The following is a 16,071-nucleotide window of genomic DNA, read 5'->3' as shown; positions in this document are numbered from 1 at the left end:
AGTTCACAAGAACATAAATCATCTGAGATAAAAGAGCATACTTTGAAATCTGAAACATAATTTACTCTCCACTCTTTGTATCTTTTCAAATTGTGGCCCATTCGTTTGGGGGTTTGGGGGTCTGGCTTATCCGGCAACTAATCATTATGTCTGATTTCTTTCTGTTTTTGTTGGTCACATTCTGAATACAGCAGTGTACATCTCAACCTTAAAGGAAAATAACTGGCCAGGCCCCAGATTTCCCCCTTTCTCTCTACATGCATGCCAGGACTTGAGGGGAGGTGGGTAACATCTGAGAAAAGGTCTTGGGACTTTATATGCCTTTGTTGCTGATGGGCTAATTAAAGGACACGTCTTTCAAAAACCTCAAGAAATAAAGCACAGAGGGATCAGGGTTTTTTGTTTGTTTTTTGTTTTGAATTTTATTTTATTTATTTTTTTATACAGCAGGTTCTTATTAGTTATCCATTTTTTACATATTAGTGTATATATGCCAATCCCAATCTCCCAATTCATCACACCACCACCCCTCCCCCCCTCCACTTTCCCCCCTTGGTGTCCATATGTTTGTTCTGTACATCTGTGTCTCAGTTTCTGCCCTGCAAACCGGTTCATCTGTACCATTTTTCTAGGTTCCACATATATGCGTTAATATACGATATTTGTTTTTCTCTTTCTGACTTACTTCACTCTGTATGACAGTCTCTAGATCCATCCACTTCTCTACAAATGACTCAATTTCGTTCCTTTTTATGGCTGAGTAATACTCCATTGTATATATGTACCACATCTTCTTTATCCATTCTTCTGTCGATGGGCATTTAGGTTGCTTCCATGACCTGGCTATTGTAAATAGTGCTGCAGTGAACATTGGGGTGCATGTGTCTTTTTGAATTATGGTTTTCTCTGGGTATACGCCCAGTAGTGGGATTGCTGGGCCATATGGTAATTCTATTTTTAGTTTTTTAAGGAACCTCCATACTGTTCTCCATAGTGGCTGTATCAATTTACATTTCCACCAACAGTCCAAGAGGGTTCCCTTTTCTCCACACCCTCTCTAACACTTATTGTTTGTAGATTTTCTGATGATGCCCATTCTAACTGGTGTGAGGTGATACCTCATTGTAGTTTTGATTTACATTTCTCTAATAATTAGTTATGTTGAGCAGCTTTTCATGTGCTTCTTGGCCATCTGGATGTCTTCTTTGGAGAAATGTCTATTTAGGTCTTCTGCCCATTTTTGGATTGGATTGTTTGTTTTTTTAATATTGAGCTGCAACAGCTGTTTATATATTTTGGAGATTAATCCTTTGTCCGCTGATTTGTTTGCAAATATTTTCTCCCATTCTGAGGGCTGTCTTTTCGTCTTGTTTGTAGTTTCCTTTGCTTTGCAAAAGCTTTTGTTTCATTAGGTCCTATTTGCTATTTTTGTTTTTATTTCCATTACTCTAGGAGGTGGATCAAAAAAGATCTTGCTGTGATTTATGTCAAAAGAGTGTTCTTCCTACGTTTTCCTCTAAGAGTTTTATAGTGCCTTGTCTTACATTTAGGTCTTTAATCCATTTTGAGTTTATTTTGTGTATGGTGTTAGGGAGTGTTCTAATTTCATTCTTTTACATGTAGCTGTCCAGTTTTCCCAGCACCACTTATTGAAGAGACTGTCTTTTCTCCATTGTATATCCTTGCTTCCTTTGTCATAGATTAGTTGACCATAGGTGCGTGGGTTTATCTCTGGGCTTTCTATCCTGTTCCATTGATATATATTTCTGTTTTTGTGCCAGTACCATATTGTCTTGATTACTGTAGCTTTGTAGTAGAGTCTGAAGTCAGGGAGTCTGATTCCTCCAGCTCTGTTTTTTTCCCTCAAGACCGCTTTGGCTACTCAGGGTCCGTTGTGTCTCCACACAAATTTAAAAATTTTTTTGTTCTAGTTCTGTAAAAAATGCCATTGGTAATTTGATAGGGATTGCATTGAATCTGTAGATTGCTTTGGGTAGTACACTCATTTTCACAATATTGATTCTTCCAATCCAAGAACATGATATATCTCTCCATCTGTTGGTATCATCTTTAATTTCTTTCATCGGTATCTTATAGTTTTCTGCATACAGGTCTTTTGTCCCCCCTGGTAGGTTTATTCCTAGGTATTTTATTCTTTTTGTTGCAATGGTAAATGGGAGTGTTTCCTTAATTTCTCTTTCAGATTTTTCATCATTAGTGTATAGGAATGCAAGAGATTTCTGTGCATTAATTTTGTATCCTGCAACTTTACCAAATTCATTGATTAGCTCTAGTACTTTTCTGGTAGCATCTTTAGGATTCTCTATGTATAGTATCGTGTCATCTGCAAACACTGACAGTTTTACTTCTTCTTTTCCAATTTGTATTCCTTTTATTTCTTTTTCTTCTGATTGCCGTGGTTAGGACTTCCAAAACTATGTTGAATAATAGTGGTGAGAGTGGACATCCTTGTCTTATTCCTGATCTTAGAGGAAATGCTTTCAGTTTTTCACCATTGAGAATGATGTTTGCTGTGGGTTTGTCATATATGGCCTTTATTATGTTGAGGTAGGTTCCCACTATGACCACTTTCTGGAGAGTTTTTATCATAAATGGGTGTTGAATTTTGTCAAAAGTTTTTTCTGCATCTATTGAGATGATCATATGTTTTTTCCTCTTCAATTTGTTAATATGGTGTATCACATTGATTGATTTGTGTATATTGAAGAATCCTTGCATCACTGAGATAAATCCCACTTGAACATGGTGTATGATCCTTTTAATGTGTTTTTGGATGCTGTTTGCTAGTACTTTGTTGAGGATTTTTGCATTTATATTCATCAGTGATATTGGTTTGTAATTTTTTTTTTTATAGTATCTTTGTCTGGTTTTGGTATCAGGGTGATGGTGGCCTCATAGAATGAGTTTGGGAGTGTTCCTTCCTCTGCAATTTTTTGGAAGAGTTTGAGAAGGATGGGTGTTGTCTCTTCTCTAAATGTTTGATAGAATTAACCTGTGAAGCCATCTGGTCCTGGACTTTTGTTTGTTGGAAGATTTTTAATCACAGTTTCAATTTCATTACTTGTGATTGGTCTGTACATATTTTCTATTTCTTCCTGGTTCAGTCTCAGAAAGTTATACCTTTCTAAGAATTTGTCCATTTCTTCCAGGTGTCCATTTTATTGGCATAGAGTTGCTTGTAGTAGTCTCTTACAATGCTTTGTATTTCTGCGGTGTCTATTGTAACTTCTCCTTTTTCATTTCTAATTTCATTGATTTGAGTCCTCTCCCTCTTTTTCTTGATGAGTCTGGCAAATGGTTTATCAATTTTGTTTATCTTCTTAAAGAACCAGCTCTTAATTTTATTGATCTTTGCTATTGTCTTCTTTGTTTCTATTTCATTTATTTCTGCTCTGATCTTTATGATTTCTTTCATTCTACTAACTTTGGGTTTTGTTTGTTCTTCCTTGTCTAGTTCCTTTAGGTGTAAGGTTAGGTTGTTTATTTGAGATGTTTGTTGTTTCTTGAGGTAGGATTGTATTGCTATAAACTTCTCTCTTAGAACTGCTTTTACTGCATCCCATAGGTTTTGGATCGTCGTGTTTTCATTGTCATTTGTCTCTAGGTATTTTTTTATTTCCTCTTTGATTTCTTCAGTGATCTCTTGGTTATTTAGTAATGTATTGTTTAGCCTCCATGTGTTTGTGTTTTTTACGTTTTTTTCCATGTAATTTATTTCTAATCTCATAGCGTTGTGATCAGAAAAGATGCTTGATATGATTTCAATTTTCTTAAATTTACTGAGGCTTGATCTGTGCCCCAAGATGTGATCTATCCTGGAGAATGTTCTGTGCGCACTTGAGAAGAAAGTGTAATCTGCTGTTTTTGGATGGAATGTCCTATAGATATCAATTAAATCTATCTGGTCTATTGTGTCATTTAAAGCTTGTGTTTCCTTATTAATTTTCTGTTTGGATGATCTGTCCATTGGTGCAAGTGAGGTATTAGAGTCCCCCACTATTATTGTGTTACTGTCGATTTCCTCTTTTATAGCTGTTAGCAGTTGCCTTATGTATTGAGGTGCTCCTATGTTGGGTGCATATATATTTACAATTGTTATATCTTCTTCTTGGATCGATCCCTTGATCATTATGCAGTGTCCTTCCTTGTCTCTGGCAACATTCTTCATTTTGAAGTCTATTTTATCTAATACGAGTATTGCTACTCCAGCCTTCTTTTGATTTCCATTTTTATGGAATATCTTTTTCCATCCCCTCACTTTCAGTCTGTATGTGTCCCTAGGTCTGAAGTGGGTCCCTTGTAGACAGCATATATATAGGTCTTTTTTTGTATCCATTTAGTGAGCCTGTGTCTTTTGGTTGGAGCATTTAATCCATTCACGTTTAAGGTAATTATTGATATGTATGCTCCTATTACCATTTTCTTGATGGTTTTGGGTTTGTTTTTGTAGGTCCTTTTCTTCTCTTGTGTTTCCCACTTAGAGAAGTTCCTTTAGCGTTTGTTGTAGAGGTGGTTTGGTGGTGCTGAATTCTCTTAGCTTTTGCTTGTCTGTAAAGCTTTTGATTTCTCCATAGAATCTGAATGAGATCTTTGCCAGGTAGAGTAATCTTGATTGTAGGTTCTTCCCTTTCATCACTTTAAATATGTCATGCCACTCGCGTCTGGCTTGTAGAGTTTCTGCTTAGAAATCAGCTATTAACCTTATGGGAGTTCCCTTGTATGTTATTTGTCGTTTTTCCCTTGCTGCTTTCAATAATTTTTCTTTGTCTTTCATTTTTGCCAATTTGATTACTATGTGTCTCGGCGTGTTTCTCCTTGGGTTTATTCTGTATGGGACTCTCTGCGCTTCCTGAACTTGGGTGGCTATTTCCTTTCCCATGTTAGGGAAGTTTTCGACTATAATCTCTTCAAATATTTTCTGAGGTCCTTTCTCTCTCTCTTCTCCTTCTGGGACCCCTATAATGCGAATGTTGTTGCGTTTAATGTTTTCCCAGAGGTCTCTTAGGCTGTCTTCATTTCTTTTTTATTCTTTTTTCTTTATTCTGTTCTGCAGCAGTGAATTCCACCATTCTGTCTTCCAGGTCACTTAGCCATTCTTCTGCCTCAGTTATTCTGCTATTGATTCCTTCTAGTGTAGTTTTCATTTTAGTTATTGTATTGGTCATCTCTGTTTGTTTGTTCTTTAATTCTTCTAGGTCTTTGTTAAACATTTCTTGCATCTTCTCGATCTTTGCCTCCATTCTTTTTCCAAAGTCCTGGATCATCTTCACTATCGTTATTCTGAATTCTTTTTCTGGAAGGTTGCCTATCTCCACTTCATTTAGTTGTTTTTCTGGAGTTCTATCCTGTTCCTTCATCTGGTACATCTGCCTTTTCATTTTGTCTGTCTTTCTGTGAATGTGGTTTTTGTTCCACAGGCTGCAGGATTGTAGTTCTTCTTGCTTCTGCTGTCTGCCCTCTGGTGGATGAGGCTATCTAAGAGGCTTGTGCAAGTTTCCTGATGGGAGGGACTGGTGGTGGGTAGAGCTGGCTGTTGCTCTGGTGGGCAGAGCTCAGTAAAACTTTAATCCGCTTGTCTGCTGATGGGTGGGGCTGGGTTCCCTCCCTGTTGGTTGTTTGGCCTGAGGCGACCCAACACTGGAGCCTACCGGGGCTCTTTGGTGGGGCTAGTGGCGGACTCTGGGAGGGCTCACGCCAAAGAGTACTTCCCAGAACTTCTGCTGCCAGTGTCCTTGTCCTCACAGTGAGACACAGCCACCCCCCGCCTCTGCAAGGGACTCTCCAACACTAGCAGGTAGGTCTGGTTCAGTCTCCTACAGGGTCACTGCTCCTTCCCCTGGGTCCCGATGCGCACACTACTTTGTATGTGCCCTCCAAGAGTGGAGTCTCTGTTTCCCCCAGTCCTGTCGAAGTCCTGCAATCAAATCCCGCTAGCCTTCAAAGTCTGATTCTCTAGGAATTCCTCCTCCCGTTGCCACAGCCTCAGGTTGGGAAGCCTGACGTGGGGCTCAGAACCTTCACTCCAGTGGGTGGACTTCTGTGGTATAAGTGTTCTCCAGTTTGTGACTCGCCCGCCCAGCAGTAATGGGATTTGATTTTGTTGTGATTGCGCCCCTCCTACCATCTCATTGCGGCTTCTCCAGTGTCTTTGGATGTGGGGTATCTTTTTTCGTGAGTTCCAGTGTCTTCCTGTCGATGATTGTTCAGCAGTTAGTTGTGATTCTGGTGCTCTCACAAGAGGGAGTGAGAGCACGTCCTTCTACTCCGCCATCTTGAACCAATCCTCAATAGAGTTTTAAATCGAGGGATCAGTTTTAAAGAGAAAGTCAATAGGGAAGAAGACGGCCGTGCTAACAGTGAGATGTTCTTAGCTCTTGGTTGCTATTAGAGACCGAGAAGAGAGGTATAGTATTGCAGTTAAGGGTCCTGGGGTCCTGGCTTTAATTTCCACCTCATCTCTTATTAACTGCATGTCCTTGGATGGCCCCACAGGTCAGTTTATTTGTCCATGAAATGGGCATAGTAATAGTACTCACCTCACAGGGTTGTTAAGAGGGTTAGCTGAGGGGCAAGCACAGTGTGACCAGGACATATGAAGGGCTACTACCAAAAAGAGAAAAAAGACTTAAAAATTGCCAAATTATTATTCCAACCAGAAATGGGGTAAGGTAATCATTCACTGAAGGAGAAATGAGATGAGGAAGAGAGAATGCTGTTTGGGTCTGTTTTTTCCTTACTGCTGTGTAACAAAACACCCTACAAGTAGTGGCTTAGAGTAAGAGCAGTCGTTTGTTTTGCTCCTGGATCTACTATTTGAACATGGCCTGATGGAGAAGGCTGCTTTGCTTCGTGCAGAGTTAGCTGGGGGCTCAGAAATCCACTTCCTGAGATGGTCCACTCACACTCTGGCCATTTTCTGGGCTCAGCTGGGTGGAGGGCGGGAGCCTTGGTTCTCTCCACGTGGGCCTCTCCCCAGGCTGCTTGGGCTTCCTGAGGGCATGGCAACGAGGTGAGTATTCAGGAGGAACAAGAGATGGCAGTTTCCCAGGCGTGGCCTTTAGAAAGCAGTACGGCATCATTTCACTGCATTCTAGTAGCTGAGTGGCCAGAGAGCCCAGATTCCAGGGAGGGAAACCTCTCAATAGAAGAAATGTTGAAGAGTCCCTAGACTTTTTTGTTGTTGTTTGTTTGTTTTTTTAATATTTATTTATTTATTTATTTGGCTGTGCTGGGTCTTCGTTGCCACGTGCGGGCTCTTAGTTGTGGCATGCAGGATCTAGTTCCCTGACCAGGGATTGAACCCGGGCCCCCTGCATTGAGAGCACAGAGTATTAACCACTTGACCACCAGGGAAGTCCCAATAGATGTGTTTTTAAACTGCCATAATATGTAGTCCCAAAGCTTGCTCAGACTTGATTTTCCCATGAGTCTTCTGTACATTTGGAAGGGAATGGGTGTCACACAAACATCATTGCTGTCCACATCTTCTGATCTATAAATGGTTCCTGTATCAGTGAGTAGTTGACAAAGGAGAAGTCCTGCTAAATTGACATGTTATAGTCTATGTTATAGTTTAAATTATACATATGTCTCTGTGGGGAGGCTTCCCTTTATCTTGATGGTGTTTCTCTCAAAGTTTTGTACATGTGTAATAGCTAATGATTAATTCATTGTGCTGTCTGAATCCAGCATCTTGTAATAAGTTAGCATTTGTCATGCTTATTATTGTTACCAAACCAAACTTGGGTCTGCTCACCCATGTGCAGCAAAGCCAATCTACTGACACTGGGTCTTGCTGAAGGAAAGTGCAGCATTTATTGCAGGTGCCAAGCAAGGAGTCCAGGCAGCTAGTGCTTAAAAGGGCCAAACTCCTTGAAAGCTTTCAGGGAAAGTTTTTTTAAAGACAGGGTGAGGGAGGGGGGTTGTGGGGTGTGTGATCAGCTCGTGGGCATTCTTCTGCTCGGCTGGTGGTGCGGTGATTGGGAGTCAGTGTCATCAACCTTCCAGTTCCAGTGGGTCTGGGGTCTATGTGCTTGTGGGCAGCGTGCAGTTAACTTCTCCCACCTGGCGGGGGTTTCAGTATCTGCAAAACAGCTCAAAGGACATGGCTCAGAATATTCTCTATAGCCCTTGAGGAGGAACTAAAGGTCCTTGAGATTGTATAATAGCTAAACTATTATTGTTTTGTGTTGCTTGATGGTTTTCCTTTCTTTCTGCATTTTCTCACTTCTCTTATTAAATTTACTCTTTGGAGCTCAGGGAAGGCCTAGGAGGCTACAGGTTTTCTACAGCAAAGAGGCAGGTAGAGGACGTGAGTGGGGGGGGTGTCTGTTCCGGGAAGGCCCCACGGTGTCCTGCTCACTTACATTATCAGTTATTACCATAATTCTCCAAAAAGGAGTCCAGCGCTATTGATGGCAAGATGGTTCACTCATTCCACTCTCTAAACATTGAGACTTTTTAATTAGGGAGGAAATTTGATTTTATGTTATATACAATAAGTTCACAAGATCATTCATTCTCTCAAGAAATCCTTGATTACTCCTGAGACAAACACAATGTGAGATTTTAGGGTAAATGATAAAATAAGATCAGAGTAAAGTAAAAACAAATGTTATATAATTTACTAGAAATTACTGTGGTGTCTGGCCCTCTACTTGCATTTATTTAGAGAAGGGACAAGAAAGAAATTTGAGTTTATATTAAGTTATTTTATAATATTTACTTTCTGTGAGGCAAATTTATACTCTTTTCTTCTAATAGGCACAGAGTTTGTACATGATCATAATATAAGTCTAGTATTTAAAAGGTGTGGGTTGGATTTTACTAAAAATAAGGAATAATTCTTTAAAAATACTTAATATATTTTTATACATAGCCTTAGCATGTTTGATTAAATGTTTAAATACTAAAGTAGCAGGGGACTTTCCTGGTGGTCCACTGGTTAAGACTCTGCACTTCCACTGCAGGGGGCGCAGGTTCGATCCCTGGTCGGAGAAGTTCCGCATGCCTCACAGTGCGGCCAAAAAAAAAACCACATAAAGTATCAGGTATAAAAGTTGTCATTACCTCCAAAAGGACTAACTTCTATCTGCTTTCCTATTTTAATTGACTGCTTTCTATAAGTTATGGAAGAACTCTTAATTCAGGCTCCAATTTGCATCTGAAGATTAATAGGCATAAGATATGTATATTTATTCACGTTTCTTCACTGCAAATCAGTTTTTTATAAATTTATTTATTTATTTATTTTTGGCTGTGTTGGGTCTTAGTTTCTGTGCGAGGGCTTTATCTAGTTGCGGCGAGCGGGGGCCACTCTTCATCGCGGTGCGCGGGGGCCACTCTTCATCGCGGTGCGCGGGCCTCTCATTATCGCGGCCTCTCTTGTTGCGGAGCACAGGCTCCAGACGCGCAGGCTCAGTAGTTGTGGCTCACGGGCCCAGTTGCTCCGCGGCATGTGGGATCCTCCCAGACCAGGGCTCGAACCCGTGTCCCCTGCATTGGCAGGCGGATTCTCAACCACTGCGCCACCAGGGAAGCCCTGCAAATCAGTTTTAATTGTATTTAGCAATGGGGATTTAGTTGATAATTTTTAAGTTCCCCCAGAATTTAACGGTATTCTGTTTCCTGACATATGGAAAACTTCTAAAAAAACTAAACTTCATATTTGCCAAAAGTGCTCTTGACCCAAATTAATCTAGACTGTCCTTGATTTATGGTGAAGGAAGCCAGCCACACTAATTTGACATCCGTGATGTGAACAGCAGCAATGAAAGCAAAGGTCAGTGCTTCCACTGAATTTGCCTTCCTTGCCCTGCTGTGTCTCTTTCTGAATCAAGGCCCTTGGAATTTTGCGCCCTTAAGGAACTGTTTGTTTTTCCAACTGATTAATGCATCAGGAACTTGGCTTCATGTAATCATCATTAAACAAATGCTCTGACACTTTTTCTATGGGGATTATCAGAGCTCTGAAATTAGCTACAGATTAGGCATACATAAAAAGCCCTAGCAGTTTTTGTTTGTTTGTTTTAGTTCAGGAAAATGCAAGCATTCATCTTCTAGCAGGAGACCCCTGAGCAGCTGCTGGGGCAGCTCTGAGCAGACCCTGGGGGTACTAACTGGAGGGGCAGCTCTGAGCAGACCCCCGGGGTACTAACTGGAGGGGCAGCTCTGAGCAGACCCCCGGGGTACTAACTGGAGGGGCAGCTCTGAGCAGACCCCAGGGGTACTAACTGGAGGGGCAGCTCTGAGCAGACCCCGGGGGTACTAACTGGAGGGCCACGTAGCCCAGGTGGCCTGGGAGTCACTGGTCTATCTTCAGGGACCAGGTTCGGGCAGCTTCATGCTTCACGTTGACCATTACCCAAAGCTGCTTACATCTTGAGAGGCATGTGCAATTTGTAATGTTAGTTTTATCTACCCAGTGCTGTAAAGGACCTGATGCTTAGTGGGGCCTGAGTGTCTGTTAGGCTGAATTGCTTTGAAAATGTAAGGACTTTTATGTACCCTGTATTTCCGAATTAGAAAGCATCTCAGAGTGTTAAGATGGATGAATTGATACTTCTAGTAGAGCCTGATTTAGGACAGAGTCTATGAGTTTGGTAAGACAAAACAAAACAAACAAACAAAAAAAACTACGAAGTATTCATCTCACTGTTGGCTAAAGTGATTACTCTGTATAATGACCCTTATCTAGAATTTATATCAGTGGATGTAATTGCCAAAATGAATATCTAGAATTTCCAAATTAATAAAAGAACAGAACAACCCAATAGAAAAATGGGCAAAGAATATGCACAGGCAGTTCATAGGAGAGGAAACCCAAATGGGTACCCATGAGTAGAAGCTCAACCTCAAAGAAATGAAAATGAAAATAAAATGAGATACCATTTCACCCCCATCAGGTTGGAAGAAGTTAAAATGTCTGAGAATGCTGTGCTGGTAATCAGATGCTGCTTGTGGAAGGATAAATTGGTCCGAGTGCTTTGGAGGGTGTTTTGGCCGTATGTAGTAAAGCTGATATTTTCACTTTACTGCTAACCAGTAATTCCACTTCTTGGTTATAGCTAGAGCAGCTCTGGCCCAGATGCATAAGGAGTCCCACCCAAGGACTGTCCTCACCACATTGCAGTAGTGACAAGGTGCAAACAACCTAAACGCTTTCAGCACGAGAGTAGAGAAACAAGGATGATGTCGTCATACAATGGACTACTCGTCACTGGTTAAATCGAACGAACAGAACTTCATGGGTCAACCTCAAAAGCATACTGCTGGGCAAAACTAGCACGTTTTAGAACCATATTGTTGAAAACAAATAATAACTATTATACATTTTATGGGTACATACATATGCGGTGATACTATAAAAATCCATGGATTGATGGTGAATCCAGGTGCGGTCACCCCTGGAAAGGCAGGAAGGAGCAGAGGTCCAGGGAGAGGGGGGCAGGGAGCTTCAGCTGTTCTGCGGTGTTTTATTTCTCTAAGAATATGACATGGATTTACCCAAAGCAGAAGATTTGATAGAGGTTGGTAGTGGATAAAGGGATCTTTATTTTATTCTTCTCAATATTTTTCTTTATATTTGGAATATTTCAGAAATGTTTAAAAGATAATGAGTTTAAAGCCAAATAAAAATGCTCTTGGCATCGTTTTTCAAACCATGTTTGCACTACTACTGTATCCCCCAAATTCCTCCTGACAAGGGGTGATTTCACTTTGCTCCAGCAAATACTCGTTGGGCTCCTCTGTGCAGGACTCTGGGGCTTGGCTGAGGCCGTGCAGGAGAAGCCAGTCGACTCGGCTGTGCCTTCATGGGACTTGGAGCTCCCAGGCAGCCGGGCGCTGGCCGCTGAGGGCGTGGGCCGTGATGGGAAAGCCCACAGCCAGCCCGGCGGGGACGGGCACCTCCCAGAAGGCAGCACGAGAGCTGCCCAAACCCCCTGCGATCTCGCTGTCCCGGAGTCGGAGCCGGGCGCGAGGGGCAGCGCAGCGGGCAGGGGGTCCTCGGAAGGCGGACAGGTGGGGGCCGGCGGCCGGGCCGGGGGCGGGGGGGGGGCGTTGGGCGGGCTGGGCGTGCAGAAGGGCGCGCGCAGCCCCGAGGAGAGGGAGGAGCTGCTGGAAGGGGCCCAGGTGACCTGCCCCCGCCCCGCGCGGGATGCCACCGATCGCCTGGAGGGTTCTGTTCTCCCGCAGACTCGGGCCGCCCGGCGCGCCCCGTAGGAGGAGCGGCCGTCAGGGGAAGCGCAGGGCTCTCCAAGAAGAGCAGGTGGCCTTGCCCCCGTGAGAGCATTTCTCTCCAGCTCCACTGCTGGTTTGCAGCTTCTAACCAAATAGCCTCCAGCATATTTCGGCCAACGAAACCCACCGTGTGGTTTCTTCAACACGGGCCAGTTCCAGGCGCTGCCGGGGCCAGGGCTTCCCAGGCTGTCCATGACGCCTGCTTCTGCGGCGTCCCCGGGCTCCCCGGGGCCCGTCGTGTGGCAGAGACGCCCTTTGCCTGGCACTGAGCACCCGTAGGTTAAAGCTGCCCGGCTCGACAGGTGGCAGACAGAGCTGTCGTCCGGACAGTGGACCTGCACTGAATCCTGGTTCTGCCGCTAGCCAGCTGTGTCCCCTTGGGCAGGGCAGGAGCCTGCGCTGCGCCTTGGTTTCCTCTTCTGTCAGTGGAGAAATCATCTTACCACCTGATAGGATTAGACTAGTTTACTGTCGGCTAGCTGGCACCCGGGAATTATTGTGTGAGCGTTGACTGTCCTCATGGTTGTGATTGTTTATTACATAACCTGAGTTTCTTTTCCTTGATACCAGAGGATCTAGTTATAAAGAAAAATAATATTTTCCGCTTTTCTTTTCTTTTCTTTTCTTTTTTGCAGCAAAAGCTATGTGATTCCTTTGCAATGCAGTTGCCCTGTAGATTTTGAGTTTCATGTTGCTTTGGTTCGGTCTCATCAAGCCTTTACTGTTGAGCCAACATCAGGTAAGGAGAATTAATTCTCAAGTTGCCAGAGTTCTCAGATCGAAGATGATTTGGAAAGTAGCTCTCAAGTTATGGAAAAGAATAAGCCACATTTGAATATATTATTTTCAAATGTGTAAGAGTAACAGACTTTTTACATGTCTGACATAATGTAAATTGGAACTGGAAATTTGGGAGTAAAAACAGTTTGGGATAATTTGTGTCACGCAGATAATTTTTAATAATGTCCAGGTAAATTTCTCCCAGAGTCAAAACTGGGAAATCAGAAGTTAATCCATTCTAATTCTAGTATTGACTCTTGGTACATCCTTGGTTTTGTAGTCACCTTTAATTCAGGTTCAAATAAAATGAGATTATTTCTTTCCAAGCCTTCAGAATCTTAGTGAAGGGTCTAAGGAATTTGTCTCACAGGTGGCGTGGACCATCTGTCTTTGCACACCCCAAAGGATTTAGATCCCAAAGATGCTCTGGACCTCTGAGAGTGAAATCTCCACCTGAACTGATTTCTGCTTCCCAGTTTCTGTCTCTTGACGTTTAGGTTTCAGATTTAAATATCTGCCCACTGTGATCTGCTGTGAATGCTAAAATAGTTTTGTGTTTATTTTGTATTTTTTTCTTATTTTTGAAGTATAGTTGACACATAAAATTATTATCTTTTTAAAGTGTACAATGTGATGATTTGACATATGTACACATTGTGAAAGGATTCCTTCATTGAGTTAATTAATATATCCATCACATCACATAGTTACTTTTTTTTTTTTCTTGGTGAAACATTTAAGTTCTACTCTACTCTTAGCAAATTTCAATTATACAGTATGATGTTACCAACTATAGTCACCGTGTTTTACATTAGGTCCTCAGACCTTATTCACCCTGCAGTTGGAAGTCTACACCCTTTTACCAACCTCTCCTTTTTCCCTCACCCCTCAGCCCCTGGAAATCACTTTTCTACTCTCTGTTTCTAAGAATTAGACTTTTTTTCTTTTAGATATGCATATAAACGATACCATGCAGTCTTTGTCTCTGTCTGGCTTATCTTACTCAGCATAATGCCCTCCAGGTTCATACATATTGTCGTAAATGGCGGGGTTTCCTTCTTTTTTAAGGCTGAATAATATTCCATTGTATATGTGTACCACATCTTCTTTTCCATTCAACTGTTGATGGACAGAGATTGTTTCCATACCTTGGATATTGTGAATAATGCTGCAATGAACATAGGAGTACAGCTATCTTTTCAAAATAATGATTTTATTTCCTTTGCATATTATACCCAGATGTGGGATTGCTGGACCATATGGTAGTTCTATTTTTTTTAATGTTTTGAGGAACCTCCATACTGTTCTCCGTAGTGGCTGTGCCAGCTTGTATTTCCAACAGTGAACAGGGCTCCCTTTGCTCCACACCCTCACCAGGATTTGTTATCTCTTCTTTTTGATAATAGCCATTCTAATAGGTGTGAGGAGATATCTCATTATGTTTTTTATTTGCATTTCCCTGATGATTAGTGTTGTTGAACACGTACCTGTTGGCCATTTGTATATCTTCTTTGGAAAAATGTCTATGCAGGTCCTTTGCTCATTGAAAAAATTGGGTTATTTGGGTTTTTCTGCTGTTGGATTATATGAGATCCTTGTATATCTGGGGTATTAATGCCTTATTGGATATGTAGTTCGCAAATATTTCCTTCCATTCCATAGGTTGCCTTTTCATTTTGTTGATGGTTTCCTTTACTGTGCAGAAGCTTTTGAATTTGATATAGTCTCACTTGTTTATTTTTGCTTTTGTTGCTTTTGCTTTTGGTATCAAATCCCCAAAATCATTGCCAAGACCAGTGTCAGGGAGCTTTTTTCTGTGTTTTGTTCTAGGAGTTTTATGGTCAGGTCTTACATTCAAGTCTTTAATCCACTTTGAAATCATTTTTTTTAATGTTTTAAATTTTTATTGAAATATAGTTGATTTACAATGTTGTGTTAGGGCAGGGTGTACAGCAAAGTGATTCAGTTATACATTCGTATATATATTCTTTCTTAGATTATTTTCCCTTATAGGTTATTACAAACTATTGAGTAGAGTTCCCTGTGATATACAGTAGGTCCTTGTTGGTTGTCTGTTTTACATACAGTAGTGTGTACATGTCAATCCCAAACTCCTAAGTAATCTGCTTCCCACATTCACTTTTGTATGTGGTATAAGATAGTGGTTCAGTTTTGTTCTCTTACATGTGGCTGTTCGGTTTTCCCAACACTATTTATTGAAGAGACTGTCCTTTCCCCTGTGCATGTTCTGGGATCCTTTGTTGCCAATTAGTTGACCACGTATGCATGAGTTTATTCCTGGGCTCTCTATTCTTTTCCACGAATCTATTTATATATTTTTATGTCAATATCATTCCATTTTGATTACTGTAGCTTTGTGATAGAATTTGAAATCACAAAGCATGATGCTTTAGCTCTGTTCTCTCCCAAGATTGTTTCAGCTATTCTGAGTCTTCTGTGATTCCATACAAACTTTAGGATTGTTTGTTCTATTTCTATGAAAAGTACCGTTAGAAGTCTGATAAGGTTGCATTGAATTTGTATATCTCTTTGGATAGCATGGACATTTTAACAATATTAATTCTTCCAATCCATGAACATGGAATATCTTTCCATTTATTTGTGTCTTCTTCAATTTCTTTCATCAATGTCTTATAGTTTTCAGTGTACAGGTCTTTCACTTCCTTGGTTAAATTTATGCCTCATCACAAGAAGAATTTTTTCTTTTCTTTTTATTGTATCTATTTGAGATAATAAACATTAATTAAACCTATTGTGGTCATCGTTTCACAAATAGGTAAATCAAACCATCATGCTGTGTACCTTAAACTTATACAGAAATGTATGTCAATTATTTTTCAATAAAACTGGAAAAAATTTATTCCTAGGTATTTTATTCTTTTTGTTGCTATTGTAAGTGGGATTTTTTTTTGGTTTTTGTTTTTAATTTTTATTTTATTTTTGGCTGTGTTGGGTCTTTGTTGCTGCACGTGGGCTTTCTCTAGTTGCGGTGAGCAGGGGCTACACTTC

General features: G+C 41.1%; 1 protein-coding gene across 7 annotated transcripts in view; it reads left to right on the top strand.

The window, feature by feature from the left end:
• CFAP221 (cilia and flagella associated protein 221) overlaps positions 1-16,071 on the top strand; it is a 79,645-nt gene that overhangs the window by 27,704 nt on the left and 35,870 nt on the right. For 6 of the 7 annotated variants that reach the window (XM_082395877.1, XM_082395872.1, XM_082395873.1 and 3 more), the window contains one exon: positions 12,897-13,000. In XM_082395877.1, coding sequence (XP_082252003.1) covers positions 12,897-13,000 — 104 coding nt within the window. Of the gene's footprint in view, positions 1-11,172; positions 12,043-12,896; positions 13,001-16,071 lie in introns of those variants that run through there. The other variant, XM_082395876.1, reaches the window with a different exon arrangement.

Source organism: Balaenoptera borealis (genome assembly GCF_965194805.1).
Source record: "Balaenoptera borealis genome assembly, chromosome: 6".
NCBI classification, from domain to species: domain Eukaryota; kingdom Metazoa; phylum Chordata; class Mammalia; order Artiodactyla; family Balaenopteridae; genus Balaenoptera; species Balaenoptera borealis.
This window is presented reverse-complemented; position numbering and strand designations above follow the sequence as displayed.